At 35.6% G+C, this 16,564-nt stretch overlaps 2 protein-coding genes across 4 annotated transcripts; both read left to right on the top strand.

Moving 5' to 3' along the window:
• Positions 1-2,215: 2,215 nt before the first annotated feature.
• On the top strand, positions 2,216-11,553 carry LOC120134360 (nudix hydrolase 25-like). The gene is made up of 7 exons (XM_039150795.1): positions 2,216-2,475; positions 2,748-2,798; positions 3,075-3,167; positions 3,563-3,660; positions 4,403-4,532; positions 4,607-4,846; positions 11,540-11,553. Exons 1-6 carry the CDS (start codon positions 2,410-2,412, stop codon positions 4,709-4,711), a joined length of 543 nt encoding a protein of 180 aa, XP_039006726.1. The 5' UTR covers positions 2,216-2,409; the 3' UTR covers positions 4,712-4,846; positions 11,540-11,553.
• A 591-nt stretch (positions 11,554-12,144) lies between these two features.
• On the top strand, positions 12,145-15,632 carry LOC120134535 (mitogen-activated protein kinase 17-like). 3 transcript variants are annotated; one of them, XM_039150962.1, is made up of 11 exons: positions 12,145-12,278; positions 12,881-13,289; positions 13,385-13,512; positions 13,608-13,667; positions 13,832-13,981; positions 14,120-14,275; positions 14,371-14,508; positions 14,622-14,695; positions 14,892-14,990; positions 15,068-15,320; positions 15,409-15,632. In XM_039150962.1, the coding sequence occupies exons 2-11, from the start codon at positions 12,884-12,886 to the stop codon at positions 15,439-15,441; spliced, it is 1,497 nt and encodes a 498-aa protein (XP_039006893.1). In that variant the 5' UTR covers positions 12,145-12,278; positions 12,881-12,883; the 3' UTR covers positions 15,442-15,632. The 3 variants fall into 3 exon arrangements, with proteins under 3 accessions (XP_039006893.1, XP_039006894.1, XP_039006892.1); XM_039150963.1 differs by having other exon boundaries at positions 12,151-12,279; positions 12,884-13,289; XM_039150961.1 differs by having other exon boundaries at positions 12,169-12,278; positions 15,068-15,316; positions 15,405-15,632.
• The last annotated feature ends 932 nt before the right edge of the window (positions 15,633-16,564 follow it).

The raw sequence follows: 16,564 nt of genomic DNA, 5'->3' as shown, positions 1-16,564 counted from the left end.
GTAGTTTATTTTATAACTTTATTTCAATTATCGTAAACTTTGTTTCAATTATCGAACTTGAAGTTTTTAAGTATTTGAATTTATCGAACTTGGAAGTTTTTAAGTATTTGAATTTATCAAACTTGAAAGTATTTAAGTATTTCAATTATGTTGAGTTAATTAAGTATTTCAATTAAGTATTTGAATTTATCGAACTTGAGGTTTGATGATTTCTCTTTGATTCTCTCTTGATTCTAGTTGCTTGATGTTTCTTGTCTTTGATCAATGGCTTCTAAGCTTGCTTAAATACACCTTGAATCACTTCTGAACGTTAGTGATAATTAATGAAGATAATATAGCCGTTTAAGTGTGAAAACATTTAATAAAAATGCTTGGAGCGTGGGGGAATCGGTACTCTCTCATAGGGAATCGGTACCCTCTCATAGGGAATCGGTTCCCTAAGTGTAAAATTCAAATATTTCGACCGTTGAATAGGGGGGAATCGGTACCCCCTATGGAGGAATCGGTTCCCTCCGAGCATTCTGGAAATCTCGGAGCCAAACCATTCAGTGAGGAATCGGTACCCCCTTGGGGGGGAATCGGTTCCCTATGAGCAATCTGAAATATTAAAATCGGTTTTTTTATAACCGGTTTTTTAAAAAACCGATTTTTTAAAACCGAAACCGGTTACACCGGTTAGGATATCCGGCCCTCCAAACCGGTTAAAAACCGAACCGGTTATTTTATAAACCGGTTTTTTTTCTATGAGAAAAAACTGGATCGGTTAAAAACCGATCCGGATCGGATTGAAATCCGACAAATGTTCATCTCTAGTATTAGGTATGCAAATGAGTCCAGTTACAAAAGAGATTCTGAAATTAAAAAGAAAAAAAGAAACAGAGCGTGAGGAAGACGCTCCAAAAGATACGAGTAGGGGAAGTATGCTTCATTATGACAAGTGTAAAAAGGATTTTGACTTTGTTCAACTGGTGGGCTAGATGATGACAAAAACAATAAATAAATAATTATGAGAAAAAAAGCGAAATCCAACGAAAATAAATTAATTTTTAGTTCATTATTATTCAATTAATTTTATTAATAATGTTAAGTTTGAATTTTTGTTTTTATTTATGGAGCTTATATATATTTTAAATATAATAATTAATTATGATTGTTGTTTAAAAAACATATTATAATTATGATTATAAATTGATCTTTTGTTGTTAAATTTAGTTGAGAAAAATAATTAATAATTTGTGTTATATTCACATTTAAATGAATGAAGCAAATTGATAAAAATAACCATATAATTAACCAACCACTTGCATATGGATGAGATTTGAACATAATTTTTATATTATCAATTGAGAATAATAGGAATTAAATATTTGGCACGTGCGTTGAGTAAAAACAATGCGAAATTAAGTATTAAAAATGTAATGAAATATTTATTACTTTTGTTTGATGATGGTAGACACAATTTAAATGAATTTACAGTCATACGATTTTTTAATTAGATTACGTTAGTTAAAAATTAAATTAAAATATATATTTCAAATCTTGAGATCCTAACGACTAATATATATAAGGGGAGACTCCAATCGAAAGAAGGAAAGTGATTCTAATGAATCTAAAAACTTATGATCTAAGAAAATATGAGTAAACAAAGATGAGTCGTTTGGTTAACTGACAAAATGTACTTGCTTTAATAGCTAATATATTTAGATTATATTTTACACTAATTATATTATAATTTATTTAGACTAATAATTATATTTTTATATTAATGTCAAAAAATATAATAATAATTTTAACTTAAGTATGTAATTATTAATTACTAATTGATCTGATTTGATGAGATTAAGATCAAGTATTTGAGTACTAATATAAATAGAATAAATTAAATTATAAAAATCTTATCCTTATTTTTGTGATATTTGGTTCCGATTAATCTAATTACATATTAAATATCAATAATTATTTTAAAAGAGCAGTGCATATAACTAAAATTACTCACTTTTTAAAAAATTCACTCATATTATAATAAAGTCGACTAAAATTTTTGTACAATAAAATTTAAACAGAAAGATGACACAATTCTGAGCGAGGGTGGCAGAATCTAAAAAGTAACATTGACACAGTGTGGTGCGCAGGATAAGAGTCAGCGATGCTCGTTATAAAACACAGTCACCCATTTTCACCATTTTTGCTCAAGGTCAGCGTCACTCATTCCCTTGAACACCACCCACCCAACTCCCCAATTTTTTTTGGTAAAAACATTTTATTTTTCTAAAACAACTCATTTTTTCTTCATTTTCATCATCATCATCTCCTTCTTCTTCTGATCTCTCTTTGAATCCCTCAGACCGGAAACACAGCATTTACTCTGAAAGAAAAAAAACATTTAATAGAAATAGTGGGTATTTAAGAATGGAGGGACTGCCCCCTGGTTATCGCCCCAACGTTGGTGTTTGTATAGTCAACTCTGATAATCAGGTACCCTTTACTTCTTTTTTCTTTTAGTCTCAGCTTTTGATAGCAGAGCGGATTGAGCTGACTAATGGCCAGAAAAGAACAAGCAGTCTTAAGTTGAAATCAGATTAACCTAAACTGAAATTTTATCCAATTTGGATTTTCTGCTTCTTTCTCTTTTTGGAAGAATTGATAGACTTTTGTGATTTTCGGTTTTTATGGGTTTTTTGAGGTTTGTTCTTCATGAATATATGGATTAAAAAAAGCTGAAATACTTAATTTTTATATGTTTGCAGGTTTTTGTAGCTTCCAGATTGAATGTCCCGGGAGCCTGGCAGATGCCTCAGGTAATACACTGTTGAATCTCTATTTACTCATTGCTTACTGAGAGTTCAATTGACCCAACGGCTGAAATTTATCTCTGTATCCGAATCGAAGCCACTTTGTTCATTTGCTATTTAACTGTATGATACGAAACCAAAGTGTATTTATAGTTTTCTCAGATTCTGCACATCATTAATTGAAAGAAATGATTTCCCTGTAAGTTGTGAGATTTCTTTCATACACGAGTATATGTTTGAGCTTGTTTAACAGATTATAATTTTGGGATTTTACTAACTCAGGGTGGTATCGAAGATGGCGAGGAACCAAAATCTGCAGCTATCAGGGAATTACGAGAAGAAACTGGAGTAGGATCTGCTCAAATCATTTCCGAGGTTTGCTTGCTTATGCTTGAACATTGGTGGCTGGGGCACTTGTACTATTATGTGTTATTTTGTTCATTCTTACATAGCTTGGATTCGAGTGTTGAACTTAGATAAGATGGATCTAATGTAGAATTATCTTCTTGTTTAAAAAAGCAAAGAAATTTGGGAACTAACTAAAGAAAAAGATATCAACATGTTTATCTTCATGTATTATCTACAAGCATAAGAGAAATGGGACAAATAAGGTTATTACTTATTTCAAGTTATAGAATCACTTGAATGAAGGGTACTGCAAACAACAGTTCCTACTAATATTCTTAAACAACAATTCCTACATTGTATGCAACGTACTTCTTTCTTTCCCCACTGCTATTGCATATTTAATTAACATTGTATTTTGGCAGGTTCCTAATTGGTTGACATATGATTTCCCTCCTGCTGTGAAGGCTAAAGTGAACAGACTCTGGGGAGGTGAATGGCATGGGCAGGCACAGAATGGTTTGTTTCTCATTTCTTCCCGTTCCTCTTTCTCTTAACACATGCTCACATCTAGGTGTCCTTGTCTATTAGAAGAAAGCCATGCTGGTTTGAAATGGCTTGGTTTAATTTTTAATGTTAATTTTATAGTCTACCTAGTGGCTACTACACTCTGAGTCGATGCAGCTCACACACACCCTGTAGACGCAGCTCCTCAAACCCAGGTCCTCTAGGGAGAACAACACTCCCTTTTACCATTGAGGCCACTTAATGTGTTTTAGTGCAGTCTATGCATCTAACATGCCTATAGTGTGGCATTTTTCTCTTTATGTTTTATGTGAATTTATATATTATTCTTCGTTATGTTGGGTAAGGAGGAAAGCAACTATTCCGTTTTCTAGTTGAGGAAAAATATTTTACGAAATTATACACCCAGAATCATGTGGACACTTGCATGGTATATGTTATTCATTTAGTATTTCTGGAACAAGCACACATGTTCTCTTTAGCAATATGAAAGTGGATTTTGGATACTCTCTTGTCTTGATATCCTTTGTGAAGCAGCATTTTGCTGGACTTAAACTACTAGGGATATGGAATATGTATCATTACGTGTAGAGATGTAGTAGCACGATCTATTAGTCATGTCGAAGTAGAATGGCTCGAGTTTTGTTCTTGCAACAGCTGCTAATTAGAAAGAAGCTCATGGATGCCATTTATAGTGTGTAGTAGTAATAAATTTGGAATGGTTTATGAGCTGACTAAAGATCGGGGACACTTGACACGTTTCTTATGAGATTAACAAAAGATGAGAGCGAGATCAACTTAGCAACCGGCGAGGCAGACCTAGAATTCGCAGAGTGGAAATGGACAACCCCTGGAGAAGTGGTTGAGCAGGTATTATGCCACATTATGATCAATACATTCACCACCAGCATTTTCTCTAAGATGTCTCTATAAATTGGCTGCAGGCTGTGGACTATAAAAGGCCGACGTACGAAGAAGTTATGAAGACCTTCGGGCCTTACTTAAGGGACAATAGCGAAGCCGCTAAATGTAAATCAACAAAATGGTGAAATGCTGTGCGGTTGTTCCTTGTTTGTAGGTGTTTCTCTCTTGAATCCATCTTTGATCTCTCTGTAAATGTATATGACAGAACTTTTATGAAGTTTAGATTGTTGTTTCATTGGTAATAACATGTTTGTGCAAAAGTCATGTGGTGCTTTTGAGTTTTCATGGCTGAATCTCTCTGGAAAGTTTTAGCTACAAGACACAAGTATGAGCATAGTGTAATAAATGCAGCTTGAGTTTGACATATCTAAAAGCATACACAGATGCAGCTGTTGAGACCTATGCCATGTAAAGTTTGCTCCTTTATTCACGGGTGCACCTACTGTTTTATATTCCTTGGCTAAAGGGCCAATATACCAATAGAAGCAAGGGTGGAATTCGGGATGGGTATTTGACCCCAATCCAATGAATTTTGACTTGATAATGTTGGATTTTATTTTGAAAATTAAGGTTTGAGAATCAGGTTCGAGCTTAAGGTAGACATACCATTTATCTTTATATATTTAAGAATATTATCTCTATTTTATTTTTTTAATTAAATCTTTATTTTATCTAATAAAAAATAATAATTATATATACGTCTTATTAAGTGTAAGTGCATATGCAAATGTGGGTGTTGGTGGGGTTGAGTTCCGATCTGAATAAACAGATGAAAGAGAGTAATACTCTAATCGAATTCGAATCGACCAAAAATTTGATTCAATCTATGATCATCCTAGAAAAATAGGAATAGAAATCCCAGCCCCTTAACCTATTTTTTCTTACACGTGTCATCTTTCATAAATAATGTTGCACATTCATTGTTTTGATGATAAAAATCATTTTTCCTTCTTTTATTTACATTATAATTTTAAAATTTGTTTTAATTTTAATTATATAAAGATTAAATATAACGATAGTAAAAAGAAAATAAAAAATTAAATTAAGTGATTGTGACATTTCATAATTTATATATATATATATATATATATATTTTTCTCAATATAAAATAAATTTATTTTTTCACTATAATTAAAAGTTTCACTCAAATAATTAATTCATATACATGTTTTTAATTAATTTTAATATCAATTAACTAAAAAGATTAAAACAATTTTAACATCATTTATATTTTTTTGGTATAATCATCGATATTCAATCTATTTGCTATCGTTAACTTTTAATATGTATATAATTAAAAAATAAAATAAATTTTAATAATATAAATCATTATTTATTGAAGAGAACACGTGTAAGAAAAATAGGTTAAGAGGAAGGGATAGGGACAGGAATATGGGGCAGGTGATTTCTATTCGAAAAATAGACCGAAATGATCCTCAAATTGAATTTTTTATTTCAGTCATTAAATATTAATTTATATCATCCAAAGAATGGAAATAAAATATTATTTTGACTTTTCAGATAAAATATCTTTTTTGCAAAAAAAAATCGTATGTTTTCTCAACTAAGGGTTGTTTATTTGACTCTTAATAGAATCATTCAACGTTGAATGTTGAATGGTTCAGTATTCAGTATGTTTGTTTCGTACTTTTGAATGATTCAGTGCTGATTGATTCAGTAAAACAGTGTTGAATGATTCGGCACAGAAGTATATTCTGAATGATTCAGAGCCAGTAAACAAACATGTCACATTCAGAGTTAATTCATTCAGATGCTCTGATACATTTAATATTTAAATCATTCAACGTTTAATTATTCTTAAATAAACAAACAACCTCTAAAAATGAAAATGAGATTACTCTTATAACAACCGTTGAAATTTTATTTATTTATATATTTAATATATGGTAAAATTTCATTGAAGAATGGAGCGAGTAACAGCGACAAGAGAATTGATTCCAGCAAATTGGCAGAGCAACAAACATCGAATAGAACACCCAATCAAATGATCATTACGTGGCAGAATTGTGTTCGTTGCCAGCAAGTTGGCAAGCGGCAGAAATAATTAAAACGGAAAGACAGTCCTGTTGGAAGCAGCGACGGAGTGCCACCCAACTCATCGTCTCACCGGCAGCTCAAAGGCAGTGAATCACATTGCTTTCCCCTCCCGATTTCTGAACAGCACTTGTAGATGTGGGATAAGATAAGGTTCGAATTTCGAGCAAATGCATAAGGCGATTTTTTTGATATATCACCGATGATCGGTAATATTATTGATTTAATAGTGGTTAGATTATATTTTCCGATCTAATACCCTTAGCAGTAAAGTGCGTTCCCTACACCGCGCTATACGGTGAGCTGGCGTCATGTGGGTATAGTGCGGCCCCTGCAGCACGCTATACGCCAAGTAGGAGTATAGCGCGGATCAGGAACTGCGCTATACCTTTACTCCCGACATAATTTTATATAGCGCGGGGCAGGTACCGCGACATACATTTACTCTGACATAATTTTATATAGCGCGGATCAGATACCGCGTTTTGTATAACTTTCCTCGCTATAAATACTATTCTCCACCGGCTAATTTCTCACATCTCTCCTCTTAACTTATAAATTAATACAACAATTCCGTCAACAAATCAATAATTCTAGCAATCTTCTCATATTTTATTTAGAAGTTCGTGCGATTTTTTGTTATAAGATAATTTTGTTATAATTTTTATTATATTTATTGTTTATTATGATTATTTGAAAAAATATTATATTAATTATTTTCAATTAATTTTTGTGTTTGTAAAATTAGAAAGCGGGAGTATACGTCGAAATAGTTTTGCGGTTCAGGTAATAATATTAAATTATATTATTTAATTTATTTACGTTGATGCGTAAAAATTTTATTGTGTTATATGTTCGTTCATATATAATTTATTAAATAATGTTTGTTTCATTTATTTTTTTTGCAGATTTAATAGTGCCGCACTTTTAAACTCAAACAATGACGCGACTTTCAGTTATTGTTTATTATGATGGTGAAATTCGAGAAGATGAAACCAGCGTTGTTTTCGTATCAAATGAGCGTGTTAAAATATCATTCAAGAGAAACATAACTCTTGAGGAGCTGATAACGAAGATTTCGAGGAAGATTCATGTTGGAAGTAGTAGAAGAGTGTCGTCGTTGCAGTATAGATTTCCAACATGATTATTGCCATTAATTTATACAACATTTGAACTTTCGAACAATGATGATGTTGAAATGATGGTTGAACCTCAAAGTAATTATTCATACGCCGCTATTGAGATGTATGAACATTTTGTTCAAGTGCGTGCTGTTCGGAGTCAATCATTAAGCTCCCATTATGGGCTGACTGAACAAGTTGACAGCCCGACGACAGTAATGTGTAATGATTTTAATGCCATAATGGGGAGACATTCATCCGTAACTCCTTACGATATGTACCGAGGTAGGTTCACGAACAATCCGTATGGCAACATCGCGTCCAGTTCAAGGGGAAGGCATTCATCTGCAAATCCCTTTGATCTTAATATGGAGATGCCATCGACGCAACCATCTGTGCAGTTTTCATTTGACGCGATGGCTTCAAGCTCTAGGGGGAGGCATTCGACTGCGAGCTTTTTCGATCTCAATGTCGATATGCCTTCCAGTTCAAGGGGAAGGCGTGCAAGTAGTAGGTTATTCGACCTAAATGTGGAGAGCATGGAGAAACCATCATCTCCACAGAAGAACCGCTTCGTGAGCCTGGTGCAGATGGTGCTGAAATTGGACTATTTATTGACCCAGAATCACCGCAATTCAACTCTGATGATGATGAAGTTCCAGGAAATATGGCACAAACTGACCCTCCTGCACACATGTATGAAGCTGATTATGGTGCAATGTACGGGCCAGAATTTGCGGATATGCCTCATCTCGGTGACTATGGGTATTACTTATCAATAAATAATGGTGAGTTATCTTTAGGCATGGAGTTTTCAAGCAAAGAAGAAGCGATGATGGCTATCAAAAATTATAATATACGTAATTCTGTTCAGTCCAGAGTAACCACTCCACGACCGAAAAATATGTATGCTACTGTGTCGTTAAGAGTAAATCTAAGGGACAGAACGTGCGACTGCGGGTTTTTTCAAGCTCTGAAGTATCCATGCTATCATGTGATAGCAGCTTGCTAGCATACACGTCAAGACTATAACCATTTTGTGGATCCCGTATACCTACTATCTGAAGTTTTTAAGGTATACGAATTTGAGTTTCCCCCCATAGGTAATGACAAAGACCCTGATGAGGTTCAAGATTGGCTTCTGATTGTACCAAATCTGAGTTTATTGAGGGAGCATGGTCGTCCAAAATCCAATCGAATTCATTGCGATATGGATATTAGAGAAAGATCTAGACAAGACAGAAGATGTGGGCATTGTAGAAACCCATGACACACTAGAAAAACATGTCCACTTCTATTGTCATCAAGTAACAATTGATGAGGAAATGATGTATTTTATTGTCAAATAATAATTCTTCTACTTTAATTTGCATTTACTTCAAGTTAATGTCATTTGATAATCACCGATGAAGATTAAAAAAACAAACACAATCATTAAATTTTAACAAACTAATAACAATAAGTATTAAATGGTAAATGATAACCAAATTACAATAACTGATATTAAATGGTAATAAAAAAATGAACTGAAATACATTAAAAAAGTCCAACAAATTTAACAAAATAAAGTAAGTATTAAATGAGAAATAATAAAAAAATTACAATTTAACAAAATAAAGTAAATACAAATATAATAAAAAACAAAATATATCGATGGCTGCGACGCGAATGTGTTCCGCAGGGCGGTGGCTGTCGGTCTCGAGGAGGATTTCTTCGTATCACTGGTTCTGACTCCTCGTTGTTATCATCATCACCGTCATCGTCGTCATTGTCGTCGTCGTCGTCTTGCGCAGGTACATGAGGAGTTGATGACGATGAAGCACCTCCGTAGAATAAGGACCCTGGAGGTGTATGGCTGACCATCCCACCGGCCTGCGAAAACTGGGAAAACTCATAAAACTCAGACATCGCTGAGTGTGAAAACTGTACAGGAGGCGGTGTCTGTGCTGCGGCCATGGGTGATTAGGCTGAACCCGCCAAATATCCAGCATATGAACCCCAAGTCAGGTCTACAAACATAGACCCATAATAGCCTCCAAGAGGGGTCATCTGTGACGGTGGCGGTGGCGGGGTCATAAAATCGGGTGAAGGCGGCGGCGACATCTGGTAATGGAAAGGCGATGGCAACATCATATATGACTGCGGCATCATATATGGTTGCGGTGGCTGCTGGGAAGGTCCTGCTTGTGTAGCTGAGGATGAACCGGAAGTACCTGCTCTCCATCCACGAGTCGGGGGATGACGGTGCTGTGTCAGTGAACGTCTCTCTCGACGTCGTGGAAATGTCTGCCCTCGTGCATCCTCGGGAAGTAGAAACGGTTTCCCGTTACTGTTGAACCACTCATAATAATCCTCAGCATACATCAGGAAGTCAGTAAAAATGGGCTCTCTATGTGGAAGACGCTGATGTCGATCCTCCCACAACACGACCCACTCATGATGCCTCACCAGCCAATTTGTATCTGTCTTGCCGCGTCTATCTAAGCTATGCAACTCGTCCATATTGCGAGGTGCTTCCGGAATTGGTTGAAAACAACCAAACTGCCAGAGCACGCGATCAGTGGAGTGCCACTCGACGGTCGCATAACAGATCAGAGGGACCATCGCCATCCAAACATCTAATAGACCCCTCAACTCAGGTGGGATCACCGCCCTCACATCATCAGTAGAATATGACACCCATTCAAACTAAAACAAATAATATATAATTTTTATCAAAATAATAATATAATTATATAACTATAATCTAAAATCGATTTTTAAACATTAAAATTCATACCTGTGTGCCAGCCTTCTGATCGATTAGCACCCTTATCTTTTCTATATCATCAGGTAGCTCCTGATGATTTTTCCTATCAGTAGACCACCTATTCAAGGAAAAAAATTTGTTATACGTTGTATAAAATTATTAATATACAAAATCAGTTTTATAATTACCTCAGAAGTAGTGGAAATACGAATGGGTTGTTCACAACGGGACATAAAAAGAGCAATCGATACCATGCCCAAGACTGCAGCAGCAGGAGACATCCGCCGATAGCATTACGCCTGTAGTCAGTGGCTCCACACATCTCCCTGTACAGCAAAGCCAAAACTGCCGAGCCCCAACTGAATGATCCGACGAGACGAAAGTCGCTAAGATGTCGCAACCACATGCAGTGAACTAGGTTGCGCGATTTGTCCGACATCAGCAACCCTCCTATCAGCTGCAGTATGCATGCCCGTGCATACATCTTAAACTCATCCTCAGAGGCGTCTGCGCTCAACTCTCAAAAATTGGCATCTAACCAATTTAACGGTATCTTACATCCGATAAAATTTTCCGGGACACGTCCTAGACTATCCCGACACAAAGCAGTCCAAGAACCAGAAGCTACCCCCGATATCACATCTCCATCCACCGGAAGCCCCAGGTGCATAGAAACATCCTCAAGCGTGATCGTGCACTCTCCGCACGGAAGATGGAATGTGTGGGTCTCCGGCCTCCACCGCTCTACTAAAGCAGAAATCAGGTCTGGCTCTATCTTACAGTGACCCTGATATCTACCTATGTAACCGAATTCAGCCTCTACTAAATACGGCAAGACACAGCTGGGTATCACTAACTTAAGATTTCTAATAAAATGATCTAATACACGGTCCTTCTCCTAAAAATAAATAATTACAAAAATTAATTCTTAATCTAATAATCATGCATTAAATGAATCAACTAAATATTACTAATAATTTAAATTAAATTAAAACGTTAAAATGTTACCGTATCAGCAAAGTGTAGAGATATATGATTTCCATCCGAGCGAAGTAGACTGCCTTCCATTATATATCTGCAAAAGAATTATATTAGTAAAATATTAAATAAAGTAAAAACATAATAGTAAAAATATTATAAAATAAACCTTAAAAAGAGAGTATTTGAGAGAAATTTAGAGAAATTGAGAAAATTTGGTGTGATAAAAGTGATTGAGGATGTGGTATTTATAGGGAGGTTGAGGACATGAATTAGGGGTATAGCGCGCCCCCTGCACCGCGCTATATCCCACGTGTCAGATATACATGTATAGCGCGCTGCAGGGGCCGCACTATACCCACGTGGCGCCAGCTCACCGTATAACGCGGTGCAGAGGGCGCACTTTACTGCTAAGGGTGTTAGATCGAGAAATATAGTCTGACCGATGTTAGATCAGTAATATTACCGATCACCGGTGATATATCGAAAAAATCGTCAATGCATGAGCCCCATTTTTTATTTTTGTTTTTTATTTTTAAAAAAGGAGATACTTTAAATATAAATATTAAATACTTGACGTGCTCAAGTTGTTTTGACAACATCCCACCCCAATTGGATTGGAGATTGATTGACTTTATACGTATAAAATACCTAGGCTGTATTTCTACGTATAAGGTGTTATTTGAGCAGTTCATATCTAAACATTATATCTTCTCTCCGCGTTTATTTGCAGCTCTTGTCATCAATCTTCAAGCTGCTGCCTGGGCGTCTTCTTCTCCAAAAGAAAGGGTAATTCCTATTTTTGCTCCTGAATCATTTAAATGATCTATTTTTCTTTACTTACAAGCTCTTTTAGTTGAATTTCTTCTCTTGTCTTCCGGGAATTTCCTTTCTCAACGACTCTTATTCTTATATTTTGAAATTCTAGACATAGATGAAAATATAAAAAATTAATCTTTGATGTGTATGCTTTTGTCTTTTTTTTTAATATACTAAAAATTTGCATCTAGTTCACAACTTAGGGTTTCTTGAGATCATCATAAACGAACATGTTTTTGAAGAAGAAAAATACTAATAGTAATATTTAACCCCTTCTCTGGAAATGGGTTTTTAGGATTGTGAATTAGGATTTGGTCTTTTCCACAAATTATGAAGATGATTGCAGGCACAACATAAAAATAATGGTAAAAATCCGATAACCAGGTAATATATTCGAAATCAAACCATATATAATCATAAAATTCTAGTATTACCACATGAACTTTTAGTATATTTGAAATTCAAAATCAGGATCCAGATGCTTAGAAGGTTGATCTCTTAGTACGCTGTGGGTCGATTTATAGTTAAGCTTTTCGTTCTTTAACATGGAATCTAATGGTTGATTTGATCAGAAAATGTTTGACAAAGACTTTTTCACTGAATATGGCGAAGCGAGTCAATATGAGATAAAGGAAGTAGTTGGCAAAGGAAGCTATGGTGTGGTTGCATCTGCAATAGATACTCATACCGGAGAGAAGGTGGCTATTAAGAAGATGATCAATATCTTTGAGCACACCTCTGATGCAATACGCATTCTTAGAGAAATCAAACTCCTACGGCTGTTGCGACATCCGGATATCGTTCAAATTAAGCACATAATGCTTCCTCCATGTCGACGAGAATTTAAAGATATATTTGTTGTTTTTGAGTTGATGGAATCTGATCTTCACCATGTTATAAAGATTAATGATGATCTAACCCCTGAACATCATCAATTTTTCTTGTACCAGCTTCTTCGGGGCCTAAAATACATTCACACAGGTTGCTTTTCTTCACCTGTGTATTTATGTAAAGTTCTCTCTCAATTTATGAAGATTGTGACCCATTTTCTTTTACCCTTTCCTTTACATTATCAGCACATGTTTTCCATAGAGATTTAAAGCCAAAAAATATACTTGCTAATGCTGACTGCAAACTGAAGCTTTGTGACTTTGGACTTGCTCGGGTATCATTTACCGATGTACCTTCTGCTATTTTCTGGACTGTGAGTGTTCCTTCTTGCCTAGTGTATTTATCTACTGTTTATTGTTTATATGTTTCTGGCTATCCTACACATCTGATTATTGTTTATTTTGAAAGGATTATGTTGCAACTCGATGGTACCGGGCTCCTGAGCTGTGTGGTTCATTTTTCTCAAACGTAAATACTTTATTAATCTGTTCAAAGAATTTATTCTTCTCCCCCGTATACTTGCATACGCTGCTTGCTAGAATTTTACTTTATAATCTATTCGAGCTAACAAGTTTGAGAAAAACTCCTTGAAGAACTTTATTAATTGATTTTCGAAACCTGGTCTTCTGCAGTACACCCCTGCTGTTGATATTTGGAGTGTAGGATGCATATTTGCCGAGTTGCTAACTGGAAAACCCTTGTTTCCCGGAAGGAATGTGGTGGATCAATTGGAACTTGTGACCGATTTGCTCGGCACTTCCTCTGCGGAAACAATTGCAAGGGTCTGCTAACTCCTATTGATTGGAGAAAATTTCCATCGGTTCTTGTTGGGAGCCGCATTTAAGTTACTTTCTAGCTTTATTCTAAACATGGAGAACACCCGGTTTCCTAACCATCTCGATTCTTAATAATATCTGCAGATTCGAAATGAAAAAGCTAGAAAGTATTTGAATAGCATGAGAAAAAAGAAACCAATTCCTTTCTCAAAAAAATTCCCAACTGTAGATCCATTGACCCTTAATTTGGTTGAGCGTCTCATCGCATTTGATCCTAATGATCGACCATCTGCTGAAGAGGTAAACTCGAGGGTTTCTGAGTTATAGTTTAATCTGGATCCCTTTTTCTACATACTCTATTTTTTTTATTAACTTTTTTTATTGATCTTATGCAGGCATTAGCTGATCCGTACTTCGAAGGATTGGCAAATTTGGACAACGAACCATCCATGAATCCCATTTCAAAACTTGAATTCGAATTTGAAAGAAGGAAGCTGTCAGAAGATGATGTCCGAGAGCTAATTTACAGAGAGGTACTTGTGTGGATAGATATTAGTCCTTGCCTCATCGATATTGTTCTCCGTTTTGGTTCCCCCTTTCACTTATCAATTCACTTCTGGTTCATCTTATTTTAATATGCGAAAAGATATTAGAGTACCATCCACAGATGCTTCAGGAACACCTTCAAGGCAAAGATCACATTGGCTTCATGTATCCAAGGTCTGGCATCCAACTATTTTTAACTGGAAACCGTAACATTGAGGTTCCGGGTATTGGCAGCTGAAACTAGGATTTATCGTCTTCAAGCTATGTTTTATGCTACCTGAAATTCCAATCTTAAGTTACAGTTTCCGCTCCTCTTTTATTCTATATGCTGTTTAATGCTAAGTCAATTATGTGTTTTGTATCAATCCAGTGGCGTAGATCAGTTTAAGCAACAATTTGCTTGTCTCGAGGAATGCGGCACAAACGAAGACAACATCTTACTCCATAGGAAATACACATCTTTGCCTAGGTGCTGGAATATCTTCTTGCTTTCGATTATTTTGAATGTGCTGCTTTTGTATGCTGATATGGTCATTTATTTCTCAGGGAACGAGTCTGCAGTGATGATATTGATCCCACTGATGAACCAAAAAAGCGTACCGTGGCGTCTGCTTCTCGTGCAACTTCTCAAAGCCCTATAAAATTGCAAGGATCGGGAGAACTGGGAGATGGAAACCAGAATGCATCCGGGACTCCAGAAGCCTCTGGCAAACCTACTTCAAGCACCCCATCTCGCTTGTCTAAAAGTGATAGCATCAGTGCTTCAAGGTGTGTTGGTGTTGTTCGAAAATCTCGTGAGGTATATGTTCTCTAACCAAACATTCGATGGCTGCCTGTTTGTCGATGTTTCACTTCACAAAGTGGTTTCACTATCCTCTCGTTTCCAGGTGCACAATGAACTGCAGAAAGCTGTAGCTTAAGCATCTGTGTTCGACTCCGGTGCATTGTTTTCATTAGATCGGTCTGCGAACTTCTATTTCCTTTGGAGATGCTACTAATTCTGTCTTCAGATTGCCAATAAATTGGCGGCCCTACTGATGTAGCTCGTAGCTGTTATTTTATGATTCTTCAGATGAACTTGCGTACCTGTTTACCATTTAAAACTTGTTAACGAATGGTTTCTCGTCTAGATGGCAGTAGCTGCTGTTGTATTCTTCGGTTCATATAATCATCCTTTTAAAAGGATAATCCTATGAACATGAAAGTTTGAATTTCGACATTATCAGCATGCGAACGGAAACAATCCCCTATTGAGAATTAAACGATCCAATTCGTCACCGTCTGTGAGATCAATTTACCCTATAATCAGTATTATTCACCAGTCAAGCAGATCACCACCGTCTGTGATTCTCGACATACAGACATATGAGCTGTTCTAATAAGAGGAAGACGTTGAGGGTTTGTGTTAGGGGTGTGGGGCCCACATGTTATGTGGGGGGGGGGGGAGATCACAAAATATGGGATATGATGTTCGGTGATGATGGAGGGTTGAATAAGAGGACAAAAAGATAAGCGGGGCTTATATCTGGTTCCGATCCAATCATCAAAGCTCTGGCCCACAGGATTACCATGTACCCTTTCACCTAGTCACCATCAGTGTCGGTCCCACACCACCCCCACCCAAAACGCACGCTTTTGCCATTTATTTTCTCAATTCCTCCCCCATTGTCATCCATCCACCCACCCACATGACTTTATATATTAATACATTTAATTATTTATTTAATTAATTAAAAGTCCGTTTGTTTCACGTAAAATATTTTTCAAAAAATATTTTCTTTATTTTTCAGTATTTGGTTGGAGGAAAATTAGTTGGTCAAAGTAAAACATTTTTCTGGTCAACAAAATTTCTTGTGTTTTCTGAAAAATGACTTATGGTATGATTTTTCGTAAGTAATTTTTTTGAACTTTTCACTTCTAATAATAAATGTTCAAAATAATTTTATTTTATGAATTTAATATTAATAAAATATTTTAATATCATTTTAATCAAAATATTAATTATTAAAATATATTTATTAATATTTATAATAATATAATATT

The sequence above is a fragment of the Hibiscus syriacus genome, unplaced genomic scaffold (assembly GCF_006381635.1).
Source record: "Hibiscus syriacus cultivar Baekdansim isolate YM2019G1 unplaced genomic scaffold, ASM638163v2 tig00110597_pilon, whole genome shotgun sequence".
Taxonomy (NCBI): Eukaryota; Viridiplantae; Streptophyta; class Magnoliopsida; order Malvales; family Malvaceae; genus Hibiscus; species Hibiscus syriacus.
The sequence above is the reverse complement of the archived record's forward strand: the minus strand, read 5'-3'. Positions and strand labels throughout refer to the sequence as shown.